The following is a 22,664-nucleotide window of genomic DNA, read 5'->3' on the forward strand; positions in this document are numbered from 1 at the left end:
AGCGATGACCCTCGCTGCCTCTTTCTTCACCGCCGCCGCTGCTTCCCGACCACTCGATCACCGCTGCCCGCAACCCTAGCCATGCCCCCCCCCCCCTTGGGTCGCAGCCGCAGCCATCTGTTGCCGCAGCCCCTTGTTGCAACGGTTGCAGAAATAGAGCTTCCTCTATTGCTGCAACCCCGTCGATCCCTACCGCAACCCTCGTTTCCTCCTTCTCCACCTTCGTTGTGGCACTCCGGCCAATGACCACTGCTGCTGCCAGCCACCGCAGTCTTGTCCTCAACCGCTTATGATCCTTCCAGCCAACCCCTTCTATGTTGTGACAAAAACAGAGCACGCAACAACCGCCGCCGCACGCAACAACAAAAAACAGTGGCATCCTCTGCTGTCGCTGCCGCCGATTGTAACCACCGCCGCTGCTGCTCCCAACCAACGACCAACCCCTCGTTCTGCAGCAACCGCCCTCTAGCAGCGCACGCAGCAACCGCAGCAAGTACGCTGCCTGGCCTTAACTCCAGCAGTGCACGCACCACCAATTCCTCTTCTCAACCCCAGCCGCTTCAACGCCGCCTCCCCCTTGCTTAGCATCTTCTACCACAACCACAGGTTGCCATCACTACAGCCTCAACCCCGCTGCCCAGCGATTGCCTCTTGGGTCGCAGCAGTAGTAGCCATATCAATGCAGTCGCCTTCCAGCCTCGACGCTCTCACCCCACGCAGCAACAGAAACAGGGCAGCAACTCTTCCTCTAACACAGCGACCATAGCATTGCCCTCGATGTCCATCTCCTCGGCAACTTTGCATTGACAGTGCTGATGCCCTTGAGCGACATCAAAAACAGGAGTTAAGATTATAGATTTGCAGTCATACATAATGGTCATTGATAACTCGGTGAAAGCACAAATGGAAGCATTGGAAATCAGAATTGAGAACCGTCTGTAAGAAACACTTAATGATTTCAAAAAGAGCCTATTGGAGAGCCTCAGCAAATTTCAACAAAATGGGGGCTGAAGTTCTACATTGCATAGATATAAAAATACAGGAAAAATACCCCAAGATTGTGACACAAACTACTTACACATGAAGGTGGAATTTCCAAGATGGAAAGATGGAGATCTGACCAGTTGGATCTCTAGAGCAGAAAATTTTTTCCATTTTCACAGAACTCCAGAAGAATCCAATGTGAAAATAGCCTCAATCTAGCTCGATGGAGATGCACTCTAGTGGTACGATTGGTATGAAACTGTTTACGGAGTTTCTTCGTGGGAGAAGTTCAAAAGAGGGCTTCTTATTCGATTTGGCCCATCCGTATATGAGAATGTTGATGGCCAGCTCGCCAAAATTCGTCAAACTTCTACAGTGTTGGAATATCATAGTAGGTTTGAAAGATTGTCAAATCAAGCTAGAGATTGGTCGGAACGATAGCTTCTGGATACATTTATTGAAGGGCTTAATCCAGAGATCCGATGTGAAGTTAAGACTCATCAACCCTGTACTATGATAGCTACGATCTCATTTGCACATCTACATGAGAAAAAAATTAGCAAGGAAAGATTAGCAAGGGGTTGGCACTATGATAAAAAGTGGAGTATGGAGCACCAATATAAACAAGAGCAACATCTGATGATTGAGCCAATTAGAGAGGAACCAAAAGCAGATGAGTTGGACTCCGATTATAAAGGTGTGAAAACTAATGAAGATATTGAAGCCATCACACATACAGTGCATGCATTGGCTGGCTATGCTAACCCACAAACTATGAAAATCAGATGAACTTTGATACATCAGCCTGTCACTATTTTGATTGATATGTGCAGCACTAATAATTTTATGGACAGGAAAGTTGCAGCCCGATTAGATTACCACATTAAAGGCTGTGATAGATTCGAAATAAAGATCGTTGATGGATGAATTTTAACTCATGATAGCAAAGGCCAAGGGTTTCTTACAACGATTACTACACTGAAAGACTTACCTGTTGCTTACACTGTCAAAAATTGGAGACCATACTTACTTGATCAACGGATTGTGATGCGTTATAGATAGCCTATGATTAAAGTGCTGAATGAGAAGCTCTCCGAGATTGATGTTGCTCAACCTTGAGGACAAGGCTGATTTGAAGAGGGAGGAACTGTTAGGACCCTTTTTCTGAGCTTTTGAATAATGTTTATTGAGTCTATTTAGTTCAGCTGTTTATTGAGTCTGTTTAGTTCAGTTAGAGTCAAGTAGAAGTTTATTTAATATTTATTTATTATTAAGAGTTCAAGTCCTGGTGGACTCTAGGTGAAACTCTATAAATAGTGATGTAACCCTTTCTTTAAATCAATCAATCAATGAAATGTTATTCCACTCTATGGACAAACACTAGGAGGTCGATCCCCTCGAAGCGATCAAGGAGGGTCGATCCTCTCGAAGCGATCAAGGAGGCTGATCCTCTCGAAGCGATCATTATCATTCCCTTTTCTCTCATTTCTTCCACGATAAGATATTAAGGTCTTATCAATTAGTATCAGAGCAACGATAAGACTTTAGGGTCTTATCAATGGAATGTGTAATAAGATTACAAATGCACTCAGTCAGCGATTAGCATTTCTTAATACTATATGGGCCCAACTAAAAGAATTTGATGAAATAAGAAATACTTACTCTAATGATGAAGATTTTGGAGAAACATGAAAGTTATGCATGAAGAGTCAGATTATATTATTGAAGATGGTTTTCTCTTTCATAGAACTAACTTTATATTCCTAAATATTCTGTAAGAGAGCAAATTATCCAAGAACTATACTCTAATAGATTAAGAGGTTATTTTAGATGAGACAAAATAGTACTTTCCATTAAAGCAAAATATTTTTGGCTAACAATCTACCGAGATGTTACATGTTATATGAAAAGACGTAGAATATGCCAAATTTCAAAATAACAAACACAAAATCTTGGTGCATATACTCCTTTACCAATTCTTAATGCTCTTTGGGAAGACATTAGTATGGATTTCATAATTGGTCTATCGAAAACTCAAAGAGGTACATATTCTATCTTTATTGTTACTGATCGATTTTTTAAAATAACATATTTTATTCCTTACCAAAAGACCATATATGCTTCTTATATTGCTAACCTTTATTTCAATAGTGTCCAAACTTCATGGAATTCCTAAATATATTTCATTAAATAGAGATATTAAATTTTTTAGTCATTTTTTGAAAAGTTTATGGAAGAAATTTGGCACCAACATATTATATAGTAGTACTTATCATCCTCAAATAGATGAACAAATTGAGGTTGTTAATTGAACCTTCGATAATTTGCTCCGATGCTTTACTCCAAAAAGACTAAAACATTGAGATATCATGCTACCTCATGTTGAATTTGTTAGGATCGGAGCGGCACTAAGAGGGGGGGGTAAATTAGTGTAGCGGATTAAAACTCGTAAGTTTGAAATCGATTTCGTAAATGTATAGAGATTTCGATTCGATGAAGGATGGCTTAGCTAAAATAGCTCGAGTAAAGGAAGTCAAGAGTAGGGAGAAGAAAATCGAATAGTTTGCTGCTAAGAAGATAAGTGGTTCAGAAAATTAAACACTCACACATTCAAGGAACACCACAATGTAAAGTGGTTCGGTCAAATGACCTACATCTACTTGCGAAGCCTTCTTTGATGAGGCTCCCAACTTTCACTAGCAAATCACTTTGAAGGGGAAGGACCAAATACCCCTCTTACAACCTTTTTACAAGTGGTTCACACTCTTAAAGATTTTTCAAAGAGAAAGAGGGAGATGAACACTTAAGCTATTGAAAACAAGACTTTGCTAAAGCTTTTTCTCAATTTCTAACTTCTCAAAAAGGTGTTATCTCTATTGAGAATTGAGGGGTATTTATAAGCCTCAAGAGGATTCAAATTTGGGCTCTAAATTTGAATTGCTTTTGGGTTTCCCGGTGCTAGCGGTGCCACTGCCTGTCAATGGCGGTGCCACCACCTATCAGTGTCTAACACTGACAATGTACTAGCGGTGCCACCATCAGACTTCTCGGATTCTAGGCGGTGCCACCGCCCAGTCCGACGGTGCGACGCCTGGACTGTTTCAGCTCACTAGTTAGGCTCCAAACTTGACCCAAATCAGTCCAAGCTCGGGCCCAATTGGCCCCTAACTGGGTTATAGGATTAACCCTTAATCCTAACCCTAATTATATGCAAACTACCAAATTAAGACATAGTCCTAAGCAAATTTTTAAGCGGCAATGTCGAGTTTCCTTCCGACGAACTTCCGGCGGACTCCCAGCAGGCTCCTGGTCTTGTGGCGAGTTTAACGAGTCTTTGGCAAGTATCCGAACCTTCTCGATGATCTCCACGAACCTCCGACGATCTTTCCGGTGGACTTCCGAAAACTTTAGCAAGTCTCCAATTCTTTCTTGGTTGGTTCCGGCAACACTTCCGATGATTCTTCAGACTTCCGGCAGACTCTCGAACACCCATCGAACTTGACTCCGATAAACTTACTTTATGTCTTCAAGCTATCGTAGTTAATCCTGCACATGTAAAACATACTTCGATCTAGACAATTAATCCTAAGCATCTAATCAAGTTGTCCGGCATGTCATTGGTCCCTCGACGCTTCGTCCGATTCTTCGGCGCATCGTCCTCTCTTGTGGCCTATTGCCCAATCAGCCAATTGACTCCGCAACTCCAATATCCTTGGCACAATCTCCGCTCTTCTTGGCCCGATGCCCGAATCCACGGCCTGAAGCCTTCTGTCGATATGTTGACTGATCCACCGACCTGACGTCCAATCTTCTGACATGTTCTTCCGGCCCAACATGATTTTCCTACTTTAATTGTCTCATCCTGATCGAAGCATCCCGCGTCACTCAAAACATAGATTAAAACATAAATACATATTGATTGATTTTATCATCAAAATCTGAGATTCAACAATCTTTCCCTTTTTGATGATGACAACCAATCGACGATGGAGTTAACCTTAACTCCCGGAGTTTAAACAAACTCCTTCTATCAATATACCATATTGATAGAAACTCTTGGATTCAAAAATCCAAGCAACATGTCATGATAAAATCATGACATATAATCAACATACTTCTCCCCCTTTGTCATTAACAAAAAAGAGAAGTACTACAATTAAGTGTTTGTGATATACAAGTTCAACTTATTGCATGAAAAATATAATATCTATTTTTATCATCATGCAAGTTTGCTATCATCATAGATATACATGGTAGTACGATAGCAAATTTATAATATACAAGCTAAATTTTTTTTTTTAATATTTTAAGACATGTAAGCTAGTAAGTTTGAGATGTTCAAGAAAGCAACTCTTGTTTCTTGAAATACAAGTTTTCTATGCTATAAATTTGTGTCATTTTTATGTGTCATTTTTTATCCTCTTATCATAAAAGGGTCTTCCACAAATTCCATCAACTCCACCGTCTCAAGATCTTGATCAACTTGCTAAAGGTTTCGTAGACTTAGGCGACTCCATGCATGACTTAGCCACGTCATTGATTCCACGAGCAGTGTTCATAAGATTGAAGAATGTTGGAGGCTTCCTCTTTGGTATCAAGAAGCCAAGAACATCATAAGATTGAAGAATGACGCTTATCGTCGCAAAAAAAGTCTATTCTTAATATTATCTAATATTGATTTTTGGATAAAATAAATATTATAATCTGAAGTTTCAAATAACAATAATTTTTATTTTATCTTGAATTTATTAAAAATTATGGTAAAATTGATAAGTTCTTAGGAAAATTATTATTGATAGCATAATTATAATATCTTACTCCTAGTTCCACTAGTACCCTACATGTACATTAATACGTAACATCTTAAGTATGCATGTACATTAATACGTAACATCTTACTGTCTCCACAACCTTCGTTTCCAAATGCATGCATGCATGCAAGCATGCATGCACAAGAGCTAATGCTTCTATTAATTTTCTACAATGTGTGACTGTTCAAAGAATCGGAACTGAACTTTGACTTTTCATTGGGCTTAAAAAATAAAAATAATAAGATCATGTGTCATTATCACTCGGTTTTTGAGACGACTCTGATCCTTTCAACCATGCACAAAGGATCATGACATCATTCAGACTACGGAACACGAGGAATTTGACGGGGGTAAAATGTGACCATAAACTCTATCATCTTCATTGGTGATTTATCTTAGGCTTAGGCTTCTATAATCAACACAAATTGTTCTCGAGTAATACAACAAGATGAACAGTTTACCATTTTTGTCTACCAACTCGTACTGAAACCTGTGAGTTGAGAACGGAGCACCTACACATCACTTTCACGTCCAACAACAGCAAGATTCGTAATAGTCTTAAGCAGAGACTGCTGTTTATTGAGCTTAATTATTCATTATGTTGTAGAGGCACCAGGAATCTCATATCTATGTTTGCATCTGATGTTTTCTAATCATAGAAAACGTGGAAGGGTTCAATGAAAGCAAATGAGTTTTTGACTTTGTCTTAAAAGAATTATGTGTGACTCTCGTTCGTTTAGCTCATGAGACTATTTGACCATTTCAACTATGCGCAAAAGGAGCTGCTCGGGAAGAAGGAAGCTTCTTTGGATTGATTTCAAGTATGTATATATATATATATGCCAGCAAGCACCTCTTCTTGATCATTCTCTCATATCAATTAACGACTCCTCGGATCAGTTCAGGCAAGTGAAGTGAACGATGATGATGGTCTTCGAAGACTCGAGCAAGGAGTTGGTGAAGGCATGTCTGTTCATTGTAGTTCAAGGTCTGGTCTATCTCATCGTTCGCGGCTCCTCCGACATCTTTTCCACCATGAAAACGAGATCATTCAGCTTCCGCTCCGTGAAATCGACAAGTTTCTCCCGAATACTCGATCTGTTCACCGACTTGCCTTCAGGAGTCGAGCCATTACAAGATCTCATGGAGTAGCCGTCGGCTTCCTCTCCGATGACACGACAGTAGAAGATACATAGGTGTTTGAGATTTAGTTCTTCTAATTCTTTTATGCTTCTCGTGTTGTACGAAATGGAGCTGATTGAGAATTCATCTTCGTTTTTGTCTCTCTATCTGTAAGGAAAATTATAACCTCCTGATCGAGAAAGGTGTTGTGAGAAAAGCGAAACACCCAATAGGAAGATAAAGAGAGTTGGGTTTTACATCGAGCGAATTCCCAAATATTTCCATCATCATTGCTTTTCAGGTGATTATATGAATAAGAATAACAACTCCAAAAAGAAAAGAAAAAACTAGTAACTAAATATCAAGAGCCAACAACAATATAACCTAATAATACCCAAATTGGAAGCTAAGCTATAGCATTTAAAGAGTTAATAAAAGAGTATTCAAAATAACAATATAAGAGGTGTTTCAACTCATGATAAAAGAATATAAAGTTAAATTTAAATTCTTAAACTTGCATTATTGGACATATCAAATAGAAATAAATCCTTTATTGCTTTAGAAAGCGAAAATGTTTAGACTATTAATCTTAATAACTTACATGATATAACTCATTTTTCAACTTTAAATAATGATATGTGGCTTTGGCCCAGGAGACTGACATATTAGTATACAATTAATTTCTCAAATTTAAATTAAAAAATTATAAAAATATCAAAAATAAAATTTATTAAAAATAAATTTTATGATACATATCAATTAAAAAAATATAAAGAATAGCTTCAAATTCAAAAGTCAATTAAGTACTTCTAGACCACTATAACTAATTTACATGAACTTATTATTGATATCACAAATATAGGACATAGTAAATATACATTTATTAATGACTTATTACTTGAGTTGTTTGATGATTTTAAATTAGTTAATAAGAAATAAAAAATATACAAAAAATTCATGCTTCTCTTTCTAGAGATTTTGAAAAAAATGAGAATAACAATTGCATGTTAACTCCTAGCAATAAGCATGAAAAGTTAGATTCATTTAAAAAATATATATTACTACAACAAACAAAATAATTTTGATTGAAAATGCTTTATGGTTAATAAAATCATGATGTTTTAATGATGTAATAAAAATATTAAAAGGTTTGATATCATGCTTGATGATTTTATATTATGTATAAGGATTTGAAGCAATGATGATTTAAAATCATATGTTTTGAAATTATGTGTTACAGTTTTGATCTTGATAATTTTTATGATAAATCTTGCTCTTTCGGTTTTAAACGATAATGCATGTTTTTATTTGGCATAAAAGATAAAATCATGTTTGTATGAAATAAAAAAGGAATACATTTTTCTTGAAAATTTTTCTATCTTATCAAATTTTTCAAAAAAAGATTAATGGATCAATTTATGTTATTTATTTATTTTTAATCTCTTGAACTATAAACATGATTTTGATGATTTAAATTTGAATAAATTTTTATCCAAATTATGATCTCGATTCCTTGATAATTATAACTTGAGATTTTTATAAATCAATATTGTTTACTATGATTCTTCTTTTCGCTATTTGATTTATCTAAATGAATGATGATTTTTCTCTTGATTCTTAAGAATTATAACTTGAATTCTTTTGTGAATCAAGATCTCTTATTATGTATTCTCGTATCATTCTTCTTATTATTTAAGAGGGTTTTTTTTATGAATCTTAATAACTTGAGATTTTTTTTATAGATGAACTAGATCTTTTATTCTCCTATATTCCTTTTTGTTAAAGAAGAGATTCATCTAAACTAATCTTGATACTTTCACTTGATATTTATAAATTGAGATTTATTATAAATCAAGATTTTTCATATTTTGTTCTCCTACAATTTTTTTTACTATTTACTAAAAAAAATTATTTAAATGAATCATGATTTTTTTATGAATCCTTGGAATTATAACACGAGATTTTTTATGAATCAAATTCATTTACTATGATTCCTCTTTTTACAATTTGAGTCATCCAAAAAGAATCATAATTTTTCTCTTGATTTTTCGATATTCATAATTTAAAATTTGTTCATAGCACCCAATTAATTTTTCTTGACATTTTTCATGTGAGGATATGAAATTATACATAAAATACTCATAATATTATATTAATGCATACAAATGAGAATTTATGATCATATATGGTAGAATATAATGTAATTTGATATTTTAATACTATCATGATTTAAAATATTTATGATTTAGAATGACACATGTAATATTGATAGGGGGAGTTTAGTTAAACTCTATCAATTAGTTATCATTATCAAAAATAGAGAGATTATTGAATCTTAAATTTTAATGATAAAATCAATTGATGAGATTGTGATATAATCTGTATTTTGAATGAAGCAGCACTAGCTTCGATCAAGAAGAGACAAATTGATTAAAATAAGAGTAATCAGTTGACCCGAATGAACATATCAGAAGATTAGATGTCAGACCGAAGGATCCCCATCGATGTGTCGATAGAAGGCTTTGTGCCATGAGTTCGAACATCGGACCAAGGACCAAGAAGATTAGACATTACACCAAGGAGATCAGATATTACGAGAAGACAACATGTCGATTGTGCAATATACTAAAGGAGAGAAAGATACACCGAAGGATCAAACGAAGCACTGAATAAATCAATAACATACCGAACAACATAGGATTCATGCTTATAATAATTTATTTAGATCAAGTTAATTTAAATCTAATTGAGTCAGAATGAAATAATGTCAACTCAATTAGAAGCCAATTGGACTTATTATTTGACCCATTTAATGTCCTATAGCAAAGTTTGACAATGGTACCACCTAAGCATATTCGAGATTGTGTTAAGTGATGGTACCACTAGACTAAGCGATAGTATCGCCCGATCTTCAAAAAAAACTCCTCTTAGAAATTTCACTATATATCAATATGCTAAGTTAAGCCAAATAAAACAATCAATGACTATATATCAATGACAACAGTATTGAAATGACAATATATTAAAATATCTCAATGTAACGTATTTTGATTGTCCAAGCAAGATTCAGTTAAAGATTCAATCTAATCTGATTAATTGGACAATACTAAATTAAATGAAACCATATGAGTCTCTTTTATAGGGGGACTCATATATCAATATGCTAAGTCAAGTCATATAAGATAATCTATAATATTATTTTTATTAAAAATATATAAAGATAATAATAAATTTTCATTTCACAAGATAATTAATGGCATACTTAAAGGGGATACATAATATTAGCATAATTAATGGATAATTTTGTTTTTTTATCATAGAATAATTTGACAAATTATTGCGGTAAAAGTGCTTGTTTCATCACTTACCTCAACCCATATATTGCTCAACCAAATAAAAAAATTCAATAATAGTAGGATTTCTAGATTATAAAATCTTTATTTTTTGTGCAAAGTGAAGTACATATGGATCATTAATACTAAGGATGAGAGGTAGAGAAAGATATAAACAATTTTAAATAAATTTTAATTTTTAGGGAGTGAAATTGATCCAACATGGATCTGTTACTGGAGAACCCTATCCATAATATCAGACAGATAATAATAAATTATCTCATTGATATAACTATGACACTTTAGCATTTAATCTAAAAATACTACCGTATTTTTTACACTAACTCAAAAAAATGATACCTGTAACACATAGAGAACATGTTTAAAGCAATACAGCGATACACCATCAAACACGGATAAGTATCCACCTATCCGCCTAATGTGCTGAGAAACCCATCATCATTGAATTCTTAACACCGCATAAATTTATTCATCAAAACAAAAAGAATTTTTTGTTATAAAAACTAATATATATATATATATATATATATATATATATATATATATTATAATAAAAAATAAGACCACAATTTTAAGCAAGTTCGAAGTTTCAAAAGAGAAAAAATAGATGATAAGGAGCAGAGAGAGATCAGATGGAGTTCATGCAATGGGAACCATCATATCGGCAATCAAACCAATAGGGAAAACAATCATCGATCATCATTTTCGTCTTATCCTTATCACCATCCATCCACTGTACCAAAAACACTATGGATTTAACGACCAAATCAAAGACGAATCCACAAAATCATAACAAATTGGGGAAAAATAAGGGGAGAACACTTGCAGTTCTTGGGCATCAGATCTCCAAGGTGATATGATAGGTAACTTCATAATCAATGCTTCAGACGCAAATTACCCATTAAATCAAAGCACTCCTCATTTGCCAGTCAAACCAAACAAAAACCGATAGTAAAACAAAGAGAGAGCGAGCGAGAGAGAGAGAGAGAGAGGAGAAAACTTGCAGTTCTTGGGCATCAGATCTCCAAGGTGATATGATAGGTAACTTCATAATCAATGCTTCAGACGCAAATTACCCATTAAAATCAAAGCACTCCTCATTTGCCCGTCAAACCAAACAAAAACCGATAGTAAAAGAGAGAGAGAGAGAGAGAGGAGAAAACTTGCAGTTCTTGGGCATCAGATCTCCAAGGTGATATGATAGGTAACTTCATAATCAATGCTTCAGACGCAAATTACCCATTAAATCAAAGCACTCCTCATTTGCCCGTCAAACCAAACAAAAACCGATAGCAAAACGAAAGAGAGAGAGAGAGAGAGGGAGAGATTTGGGAGGAGCAGAGATGAACGCGAGAGGCCGTAACAGACGTCATGAGAGAGAGAGACAGAGAGAGAGAGAGAGATTTGGGAGGAGCGGGGATGAACGCGAGATGCCGTAACAGATGTCAATTTATAGACGGGGAGGGGGACTAGGGTTAGGGTTATATTGGTGACGTGATGATCTGTGCCGTTCATTCCTGTCAGATCAGACCGTTGGCTGTGGTTGGAAACTAAGTCGTAAACCAATCAACGATGCCGAGCCGACTCACTGGGTTCGTCCAACTCGTTCCCATCCAAATCCATCTTATCGCATAATCTTTCTTGAGGCGGAAGACGAGTCTTGTAATATTGGAATCCTCTCGTTGATAAATCTGAATAGGCTTTTTGTATTCGTTCTATCTGTTCTATGTTTCATACAACATTACTGAATCTGCTAATATAGATTTCAACATTAAGTCACAAGTGCTCTTGAACAAAGCAATTGAAAGTGCAACATAAATTGTGATGAACTACAATTTGCCTGCATGCTTGCAGTTCTAATGAAGTCAATCTTCAGATCAAACAAGTGAAGAAGAAACAACACTTCATTTGTCATTGGATCTCAGCAACGAACAGGTAAAGGCACATGAGAAGTGGAATATCTTATATCACAATACTCATCGAGTTCTTTATGTTCAAAATCATTCACTTAGACAAACCAAAGAAGGCCAGATACAACCTTGGAACACAAGCAGCAGACCGTTCAGCTCCCACTCTATTGTGAATGAATCCTGGAGCTGAATCAACATGCAAACATATGTTCCTAATGCATAACTTAATAGACCAACCCATCCAGATCTCTCGTCGGATCAGAAAGCGGCTGAACTCGTTCGACGGAGTTGATGCTTTGGTTCGGGCTGGGGAATATAGTGTATCATAGCTTCCAACTCCTGCGGATAAGCAAATAAACATTAACTTCGTGCCGATGCACAGATATAAATCAAAGAAGTTTGATGAAAAAAGGCTCTTTTCACTTGGTATCAAATCTATAATGGAATACATATCAATCATTATTTGTGCCACAATGAGTGCAGCAACTTCTGTAAAATATCACCTGGCCAAGTTTACTAATAAATTTTGAAAGAAGTCAGCAACACATATCTGAACTGGTGAGCGCCAATATTTAGGCACTTTGCTCAATGGAAGTTCCCCAGCAATATAAATTCCGCACAGATGCAACAAAAGAATTCTTTACATTGATGCATGTTTACACAATGGTTAACTCTACCAGTATGAGCATTCTTATCATTTATGTCAGAAATCAGGACCACCTTAACTTTAGTGGAAGATCATGCAAAGATTACAATTGCTACCTTAATTATGCATCCTTACACATGGTCATATTTGCTAAAGCTTGGAAACCTTCAACCTTGACCTTAATCTCCTCACGCGTGAATAGTTTTTTGCAGATTAATTGACAAAAATACTACTACAGCATTCAAGCTTAGAATCTGTACCCTAAAATCACTTCCTCTTCATACCACAGGTTACTAGCTGCTTGTCGAAAGAGGGTCTTTTTTTCCTTGTATAATTCCTTACCAAACATCCTTTGTTAGTTTGGCAAGTCCCACGTAGTCCCACATCGGGAAAATCAAACTTGTTATCTCCTATTGCAACTATAAATAAGAGTCTAGGCTTTGAAGCCAGAAGCACCACAAGAAAAATCTAATTGTTTGCTTTGGGTTTAATTTCTGTTAAGTCCATACTTAGTTAAAATAGTTTGGGCTTATAGTTTGGGTTTTTCTTGTTTAGTAGTTTCAGGTGTTTTATGGCCTAGGAACTTTTTCCTAAGACATTTGTAATTATCCCTTTTATAGTAAAGTTTTGCTCCTCCTCCGTCCGTGGACGTAGGTCAATTGACCGAACGACGTAAATCTGGTGTCCTTGTCTCTTTTATTTTTCTGCTTTATTATCTTTATTGGGTTGTCAAATTACCCTTTGGTAAATTTCCTAGGACCAGCTCTAACAAACTGATATCAGAGCTTGGTTTCTAGATCTTTTGGCAACGATGACAATAACAAAGATCGTTGTCGAGAAATTGTCCTACAAGGAAAGTCATTAAACCCTAAGGACTTTACGTATCCCTCACCCTATAAAACAAGGGGTGTGCTCCCATCTAAAGGCAATCAAAAGAAGTCTCGAGCAAAAGCCCAACTAGCCCTAGCTATTCCAACCTCAAAAGAGAGAAGAAAAGAGAGGAGAAGAGAGAAAGGAGGAATTCTGTGAGGTATAGCCCATCCTTCCAATCGCAGCCTTCTTCCTCGTGTTCTAGTAACCAAAACCTTGCATTAAAGCTTTATCCAATTGTTGTGAGAAGTCCCCAATGCTCGTTGTCTAAACCTCCGAAGGAGGTTGCAGCAGCAAGAGAGGAGGAGGTTGAAACTGGCAACATTCCATAAACTGTCGAGAGCAGCCAAGAGCTGTCCAAAGACAACCTGCACTCTATGCACCTATTGGTCTGGTTATGCACTTTTAATTCTATTGTTTTAAGTCTTGTAGCTAGCACTTTTAGCTTTACAAGCAATATAAGTTGTTTTCTTTCGGTTTTACGCTTGGTCTTTCTACTAGTCATAGGTGCCCTACAAGCCAATCACGTGCGTGATGGCATGTATGACATGACACGCAGTCTTTTTGCTTATTATTATTATAGTATTTTTCACTTTATATTATTTGATGCTTTAATATATTGTGATGTTCATAGATCTATGCAATGGGAATCGGATCGTGATCAGATCACGATAATAAGACCGATTCACCTTTAAACACAGACCCTAAATAATCTTGGTCATAGGTTATTTGAGAGGGACATCGAGATAACCGAATATACTGGTGTGCTGTATGCCTGTCCATATGATGGAAACAGTTGGTCTCATAGCTGTTCGTATGGGGACACTAGGGCTACAATGCAGGTGCTCATTGGAGAATGAGTTCACTGATTGATCCGCTCACGGAATGTTGAATGGTTGATGATACCTCATTGTCAAACAGCGATTCCATCGTCTCAGTGGTGTACCTGGTTCTTAGACTTAAGACATCAAGGATGTCCTGTATGAGTACTCCACTCTTTGATACCAGACTTATAGGTTTGATAGTTCCAGTTCTAGTACAACTGGTCATCGGGAGTGACAATGAATATTACGAGGGTTATTGAGTGTGGATAGAGAATCATTCGCTCTCAGTATCATGAGAGGAATATCTCATATGTTCTTACTCACACAAATCCTTAGCCAAGGTCATTCGAATTAAGAAAGGAAGAGTTTTATAGGAGAATCTGATTAGAACAAGACTCGAAGAGAAATCGTATGGGCCTAACAGCACCATGCCTAGTATATAGTCTTTGGGATATTAGATGGATAAGGGACTATAGGTACATAGTACGTTCGTAGTTGATGAGTCAAGTGAATTATTATGAAGATGATAATTCACTGAGCCAAAAGGAGTTCTGATATGTATGACTCACGGACAGCTCGATATTGGACCTAGAGGGTCACACACATATGGTAGGTGTTACGACGAGTACGGGTTCAGATATGAGATATCCACCGAAGCCCCTATCTTATTGGATATTCATTAAGCCCATGAATTATTGGATCTTATAGATAAGATCCAATATGAGCTAATAAGAGATTATTAGGTAGAGACCCACTAATATAAGAGCCTTAGGTAATTGGATAGAGATCCAATACCCAATAGAGTAGAATTCATTAGGGTTAAGTTGACAAGGGACCTCTATAAATAGGAGAGAACTAAAGGGCCATAGGCTAGGCCTTTTTGGTTGCCACCTCCTATTCTCCTCTTCCCTTCTCCTTAGACAACAAGTGTGGAGATTTGAGTAGCGACTCGAGGAGCATCTACGCAGCCCCTACCATATGGATCACCGCTAGAGAGGAGAACACTTGATCTCCTTCATCCTCTCCTATAGATCTGCAGGAATTCAAGGATATACAATCTCCCTAGGTAACACATCTATCTCATACGTGACTTTTAGTTTCGCAGGTTTTTGCGTACCAATCTTCGCACGACGATGAATACCTTTTTGGGAAATCTAAGATTGTTGTTTTTATGTTCTTCTGCTGCACATGTGATGTCGGCCCTAGATTTTCCTACACTTTCTGCGATAGTTCTCTCCTCAACCAAGTCTTCCATCCGAAAGATAGTATCAAGTCAACGGATTATCAAACATGAATCTCATATAGATCAAATCAAGGATATTAATTTCAAATGATAGTGCCTGTATCCAGTGGTACATACCGGCCCGCCAGTAGACCAGTACATGGACCGCTCGTTATGGGCGGTATCAGCTTGGTTGTAGTGAGCGAAAAAGAAGCGTCGAGGGAGAAGAGGGAGAAGGTGTTCGAAGAAGAGGGATAATCGGGAGAACCTCGACACTTCCCAATCCAACGTCGCCCTCCCTCAACGATCCTGATCTATAAGGTAACAGAGAGGCGACATCTCGGCTTCTTCTTCCGCGTTCTTCAGAGACGTCTATGGCCTTCACCGTCTTCGCTGAACACCGCAAATGAGGAGAAGAAAAGGAGGTGACGTCGCCGAGGTAGCATACGCCTCCTTTTTCTTATTATTATTATTATTATTATTATTATTATTATATATATATATATATATATATATATATATATATACACACACCGAGCGGGACACCCTGACGTACCGATCGGTACACTCGAACCGTACCATATCGAGCAAAGCTTGAAACGTCGATACGGAATGAAATTAAGAACCTTTGGTCAAATTGAACCTAATCCAAGATCAAACGACTAAAGGCTTATTAAGTTACCAAGGCCCACATATATTTGAAGTTCAACATAAATATCACAAAAGTTATGATCTTAAACAATGGGCAAGAGAGACTTGGGGCAACCATTTTCCCATCAACTATGGTTTTTTAAGTTTCAGATGACAGATTCAGCAAATTGGATCAACAGATAAGCCTCGAAATCAGATAAATAATATTGAACTTTCTTCATTAACAGTAAATTAGCATCAAGTCTTGGAAGTTCAGGGATAATGGTCCTGAAAGGAAGGAAAGAAAAAGGCCATAAAAACTACAGCATGTGAAGAACAATCCAGCAAAAACTCTTCCGTGGGAAGCCCAGGCCATCTGGAATTGAACGCTTAACTGGAAGAACCTTTAACACATAATTGTAGCTTCATGGCAATTTCTCGATCATGGATACACCAGAAGTGAACGAGATTGATGAGTTCAGAAGGAATCCCTTGATGATTGAAAAGCAGAATCAAGTTCGAAACCTATATTTTCTAGATTCTAATATCTATATATAAGTCCAGAAGCTAAATGTTGGCTCCACTCCTCTTAACAATTCAGACCAAAAGGAAAATACATAAACATTCCAGCAGAAGTCTACCATATGCATTTTAGCAGCTACAAGCACAAAATCTGCTGCATAGGACAGATCTTAGTGTTATTTAATATAATGCTCCAACCAGGTAATGAAAATTTTAAAAAAAACAAGTATGAAAGAAGATGAAACCATCATCGTAATTTTATTGAGTATCAACAGTGGAGAAAACCGTAAATTTATATCATAAATGAATATTCAATTCAAGTGACAACAATAACAACATATCTAAACCATATGCCCATCTCGTCAATTATTGAGTATCAACAGTGGAGAAAATACTACTAAGTCCTCACAAGAATTAGAAAAAGAAGTTCTCACAAGAAGTCTTCGCAAGATATCTTCAAGCACCCAGTACGTATCCAATTAATTAATAACTATGTGAAAGATCACACACTTAAAGTATTTGATACATAACGAGAATTATCAGATTCAGATGAGTATACTATCTGAAACATAAGATGATAACTAACAGAATATTAAGTGAAGTAAGAAAAGTCCTTTTAATTGTTTCTACACTAATGTTTCAGTAAAATGAACTTGCTTTCACCATTTCAACCAAAGGTCTGAAGCATGTTTTTCCACCAGTTGCATCAGAAGCACTTACTATTTTTAACATTTTCAACAATTAAAAGTTTCTTTCAACTTTCATAGTCTACCATAAAAACTATATGATCCAACACAATCTCTTCTTGCAATGGGAACCAATGTTGATTTTGAATTTACAAAATGAAGAAAGACGATAACAACAACAATAGAAGTAACAACAACGACCATGAAAATAGTAACAATACTGGAAGTTGTAATTTAAAATATCCTACTATCTAGTCTATTACAACCCTTTTAGCTATGATCTTTGACACACCAAGTTATTTATAAGTTTGGCGACTTGTGAAATTTCTGTAAATTTTGCAAGCTAGAAAATGCATAAACTTGCTGTCAAACTTAAAAATATTCACCATTTATTACCTTATAAATTGACCAAAACAAGAGTTTTCTCTGCTGTTGGACCCAAAAACATTAAGCATTATCTATGATGCAAAACGTCAAGATATCCATTCATTAATCTTTAATCCAGTCCAGTAATGGTTTACGACAGCTTACTAAAATTTTCTCACATCAGTCATAAACAGGTGCATCGAAGGCACTTTTTAGAAGGTAGTCAGATTCAAACTGATTCAGAAATATATTTGAAGGTCAAAAGGTTTGAGGGACTAGCTTGCCTCCTTTTACTCTTTCTTTAGCATTTTTTACTCTCTTACTAGATGTGGCTGGCAGTTTAAGAAGACCTGAATACAATCTCCTTGTGCTTTATATTATGAGATCTCAGACGTAGACAGATTGTCTGACTAAAATCTCTGGCCCAGGCAGATATTACTTTTCAATTTTCTTCAGACTTTCTTTCTTACCTTAATCTGTCCATAGCAATCCAAGATAGGAACTATTCTGAACTTGTCAAAACTTGTTTTATACCATCAATTATCCAACTTCTCCACTTTTTTTTCTCTCTTTTTCTTACTGCAGAGAAATGGAGCAATAAATAAAGTTGTAATATTACTTGCAAGATAATTTTTCCAATGATGAACATAAATTTGCTAATATCAAAATTGGGAATAGAAAAAGCAGATTAAGTTATATAATATATTTTCCAAACTTTGAAGTACCATTTAAGTTTAGGTGATTGAAGATTATGCTTCTGATGAAAACCGCATCAGAAAGATGTAGATTTTATTTCATTCAAATGACCACTAAATATAAAATAATTAATAGTGAGATAAGAATAGGGTTTTTGTATCCATCCATCCTCACCAACTTGAATCATTGATCTATCATCAATTAGAGGAAGTTAAAGGAAAAATATAGAAGGTACCCTTTGCTGTCTCAACCTCTGATTTTCTTCTTCAAGTCGGGAGACCTTGTTCTCCAGCTCATTCGTGTAAGCCTGTTCATAGAAAAACCAGATGTGTATAACTAAGATCCATGAATCAACACTAGCATCAACAAAGATAAAACATCCATAGTCTTGCCTGCTTCCTAGCTCGTGAACGGGCAGCTGACTCACGGTTCTTGATCATTCTCTTCTGCTTCCTCTCGACAGTCTTCTTCGTCGTGTCCTCCGAAGGCCCCCTCTTCCGCCTTGGTGTTTGTGGATCAAGTGGGGACAAACTGGCTCCTTCACCATCACGGTACCTCGAGTCCAACATGGTTCCAACGCCGACAGCCAGAGGTTGTGGCACCTGTTGACCCACAAAAGCTCCCATTCTGCTCTGCTGAGCTTGTTGCTGCTGATGCTGATGATACTGCTGCAACCACTGTGTCCTTGGATCAAGACCCACATTGCCAATCCGATTGCTCCTACTCTGATCAGATCCTTCCGTGACCACCCCAGCTTTTGACAAGAAGTCCTCAAGAGTCATTTCCCCTAGGGTCGGCTGCCTTCCATAATCCGCAACACCATCACTATTCTCCTTCTGCCCTGTTTGGATGTGCCTCCACACCTCGTCGACTGTCTTCTTGCTCAGGGCACGCGGCATGGTGATACTCCCCTCGCACCGGATGCCTGGACATCCTACGCCAGTGCCGCCGCCATCGTCAGGGCCTGCAGACTGATTATCCTCGCACGGGATCACACTCCTGAGGAGCTCATCAAGGTTCATGCTGTGCAAGGGCTCACCCAAGTGGCTCTGGACCTCATTGAGGGTGAGGCTGTAAAGGGACCCTTGCCTGGCCAAGCTCTGGATCGGTGACTGCTGCCCTCCACCAACGCCCTGAGTCGCCATTGTCATGCTCATTTACCAGTTCTTCCTGCTGAAACCTAGAATACCATCGGATCATCAGGCTCGGTGCCCCATCTTGCTGCTTTCTTTACGGCCCAGAGACACCAGCTACTTTCCTACCTCTTAGCCAGTCCGACAAAAAGAATTCACACAACCTTTCAAGTCTAAACTTCAAGCGAACACAAGAAAGGGGGGAAAGAAGGAAAAGGTCAAGCTTTACGATCCTCGAGGAGAAGGACTACCTTCCCTGCATAAAAGAAGCACAAACCACTGAAGACTGTAATGCAAGGCTTGAAGGAAACAGGAAACTTAGAAAGGATGAATGGTTTCATCTTTCCAACAGAGAGAAACAACTTCAATCAACACAGTCGAGCCCTTGCAGTGGCCACCGCTAAAAACCAGCGCAATCAATGTAGGAAATTACATCAGAAGATCTTAGAAATTGTCCAGGGAAAAGAAGATGAACCCTACCCGGTCAAACACAAAAAAAGAAAGACGCAGAAATCAAGTCCCCAAATGGTGATGCCATCAAAGATTACGTTACAAGCATGTCCAACTAGAACAAAGAAGAAAAAATCTAACATGGATATCGCAGAGATTCCCCAGCCAAAGAGGCTATTTGGGTTTGAACTCGCTCGACCCAAAAGATCTGCAAAGGAATCAACACAAACATCTGACCAAGAACAAAGCGATCCTATGATACTTCCTGTTTCCTTACCTGTTGGGACCAGATCAGAATCTATCAGCTGCAGCATCCATCTCCATAAGGAAACAACAAACTCTCGGCAATTGGAAAGTCACCAGAGGGAATCCTAGGAGTGAGGACATGACGTGAGAAAGCCTCGGTTCTTGGCCTTCTTGTATCTGTCTGTGGTGACATATCATGCACTTGTGCTTTGTCGCCCAAACGAAGGTCCCATGATGGGTATACTACTCTAAAGGAGCAGGAATATTAAAAGCCAAACTTCCATCTCCTTTCTCTGGCGTTGCATAAACCTCTCATTACATAAGAATCAAACAAATGTTGTATGATTTTTCTAAAAAATTATCTCTGGATTTTTTTTAAATACTATTTGGTTTTTTTCTCTAATATCTTAAATACACCTTATCCTCACTTATCATCCGTCGCTTTCGTCCGATCGTGACGTTCAATCGCTTTCGTCCCGTCTTCTTCTCTTTTATTTTTTTTTCTTTACACTTCGACTCTTCTTCTTTTTTTCTTTTCTCATCTTCACACTTGGCCACTTAGATGCGATAGTAACTCATAGCGAGGTGAAAGTAACGAAACATTATAGGGGAAAATGAGGCCTTTGCGATGAGATATAGATGATCATATGGAAACGATAAAATAGAGGTAAGCACAGAGTCGATGAGACCTCGTAGTGAGATGAAGATAACAAGATAAGAATTATTTAAAATATTAGAAGAAAAAAGATAATAAATAAGAAAATTAAACAAAATTAGATATTTTTAGAAAAATCATATTATATATTTTCTAAGAATAAAGAAAAATTAGTTTTGGTACTAATCATGCCACAATCCATATTTGGTACATTATCTTTGGAAGGAAAAACAAATATATCATGGCATTGAAGGTGGTTCCCCATCATGATCATGAGATGAGATGTTTAGAGAAACAAATATAGCATAGCATCGAAGGAGGTTCCTCATCATGAGGTGTTTCTTTGAGACATCATTACTTCTTTCATGTCAAGAAACAAAAGTCCTTTAGCTGCTTGTTAATGGTCATCTTTTGGTTATGCATGCTTGAAATAACTCAAGAGGGTGTGTTATAGTGTGGTGGTGCTTCACCAGATAAACTGCAAACAAGAATGGTCTTACAAGTAAGAAAGAAAGAAAGAAAAGAAGAATGTTGTGTGCAGGAATATATCACAGGAGAAGAGTGATGCAAAGTCTTCAACTTGTGCCATCAAATCCAACTTGGCAATGATTGGGGACTCCCCAACTCTTTGAACGAGAGGGACCACAGAGTTCCTGTTCTAATCATTCTAAATTGGTTTACATAAGGAAATCTACAGGAGTCATCCTAGGAAGGTGAGAAGAGTGTACTGATTCACATATGTTACTCTTCTGCATTTTGTACTATGCCTGTGGCAGAAACTCCAAACAGGATTATTTGACTTAATGCCAGAACTACAGACTGGACTTTTTCTTCAAGGTGGTCCTTGAGATTTGTTCTGTGATATCAGCATTGCTTGGTGAAATAATTGCCCTTTTTTTCTTTTATTTTGGAGGAAATACACTGATGGAGAAAGATTATAAGTTGCTGTGTTGCTGTGGCCATGAAGAAATGTATAGGCTGAGATCAGATTATTATCATTAAACTGGTGTCTGTCATAGCTGTTTAATGAACCCTCATAAACATTAGCTATTAGATCTGTCACCCTCATCAATGCAGAAATCTTCAAGCCTCTTCTGTAATAACATTTGAAGATTTATCCATCTTCCAAGTAAATGTTAACTGATGACAGAAGTATAGTAATTTGTCACTCCATTGCTCTTTCACTCATCTCTGAAATTTATTGAATATGTTTCTTCACAGGAGCAAAAGTATTCTCTACTATGTGTAACATAGTTCATTTAAACTTTTCTATCCTCACAGGGTGTTTATATATGAATATATATATATATATATATAGAGAGAGAGAGAGAGAGAGAGAGATTTGCAGGGTGATAGTTTCTATGCCATCTCATTGGTCCTCTTGTCCTTGTTTCTGCAGCAGGACATTGTTCTTGAAGCTGTCAGATGATACTGTAGAAGATAATCTAAAATATGTGCCACTTTGGTATGCTTGTTATGATTTTTCACATCCCCTAACAAGGTTTCAACACAACAACAAGCTCACTGTTAAAGTGGAG

At 37.1% G+C, this 22,664-nt stretch overlaps 1 protein-coding gene and 4 non-coding genes across 8 annotated transcripts; all 5 read right to left on the minus strand.

The window, feature by feature from the left end:
- Window positions 1-10,893: 10,893 nt before the first annotated feature.
- LOC135671532 (small nucleolar RNA Z102/R77) lies at window positions 10,894-10,978 on the minus strand. Its single transcript, XR_010512768.1, has one exon. It is a non-coding gene; the product is annotated as a small nucleolar RNA Z102/R77 (small nucleolar RNA).
- A 122-nt stretch (window positions 10,979-11,100) lies between these two features.
- Window positions 11,101-11,201, minus strand: LOC135671531 (small nucleolar RNA Z101). Its single transcript, XR_010512767.1, has one exon. It is a non-coding gene; the product is annotated as a small nucleolar RNA Z101 (small nucleolar RNA).
- Window positions 11,202-11,278: 77 nt separating this feature from the next.
- Window positions 11,279-11,380, minus strand: LOC135671530 (small nucleolar RNA Z101). The gene has a single exon (XR_010512766.1). It is a non-coding gene; the product is annotated as a small nucleolar RNA Z101 (small nucleolar RNA).
- A 61-nt stretch (window positions 11,381-11,441) lies between these two features.
- LOC135671529 (small nucleolar RNA Z101) lies at window positions 11,442-11,542 on the minus strand. The gene has a single exon (XR_010512765.1). It is a non-coding gene; the product is annotated as a small nucleolar RNA Z101 (small nucleolar RNA).
- A 658-nt stretch (window positions 11,543-12,200) lies between these two features.
- Window positions 12,201-20,726, minus strand: LOC135583650 (ABSCISIC ACID-INSENSITIVE 5-like protein 3). 4 transcript variants are annotated; one of them, XM_065179468.1, is made up of 4 exons: window positions 20,503-20,726; window positions 19,035-20,031; window positions 18,878-18,949; window positions 12,201-12,519 (listed from the first exon to the last, which is right to left on the minus strand). In XM_065179468.1, the coding sequence occupies exons 2-4, from the start codon at window positions 19,797-19,799 to the stop codon at window positions 12,439-12,441; spliced, it is 918 nt and encodes a 305-aa protein (XP_065035540.1). In that variant the 5' UTR covers window positions 19,800-20,031; window positions 20,503-20,726; the 3' UTR covers window positions 12,201-12,438. The 4 variants fall into 4 exon arrangements, with proteins under 4 accessions (XP_065035540.1, XP_065035539.1, XP_065035541.1 ...); XM_065179467.1 differs by having other exon boundaries at window positions 19,035-19,822; window positions 20,503-20,725; XM_065179469.1 differs by having other exon boundaries at window positions 18,894-18,949; window positions 20,503-20,724.
- Window positions 20,727-22,664: the final 1,938 nt, after the last annotated feature.

This window comes from Musa acuminata, unplaced genomic scaffold (genome assembly GCF_036884655.1).
Source record: "Musa acuminata AAA Group cultivar baxijiao unplaced genomic scaffold, Cavendish_Baxijiao_AAA HiC_scaffold_1139, whole genome shotgun sequence".
Taxonomy (NCBI): domain Eukaryota; kingdom Viridiplantae; phylum Streptophyta; class Magnoliopsida; order Zingiberales; family Musaceae; genus Musa; species Musa acuminata.

What these genes read in the sequence shown, in the direction of transcription:
- LOC135583650 (XM_065179468.1), bottom strand. Translation starts at nt 19,799, where the DNA reads ATGAGCATGACAATGGCGACTCAGGGCGTTGGTGGAGGGCAGCAGTCA. An exon ending in GTTCACGAGCTAGGAAGCAG is followed by an intron (nt 18,950 to 19,034) that starts GCAAGACTATGG and finishes TTCTATGAACAG; the next exon opens with GCTTACACGAATGAGCTGGA. An exon ending in AGAGGTTGAGACAGCAAAGG is followed by an intron (nt 12,520 to 18,877) that starts GTACCTTCTATA and finishes GCTTATCCGCAG; the next exon opens with GAGTTGGAAGCTATGATACA.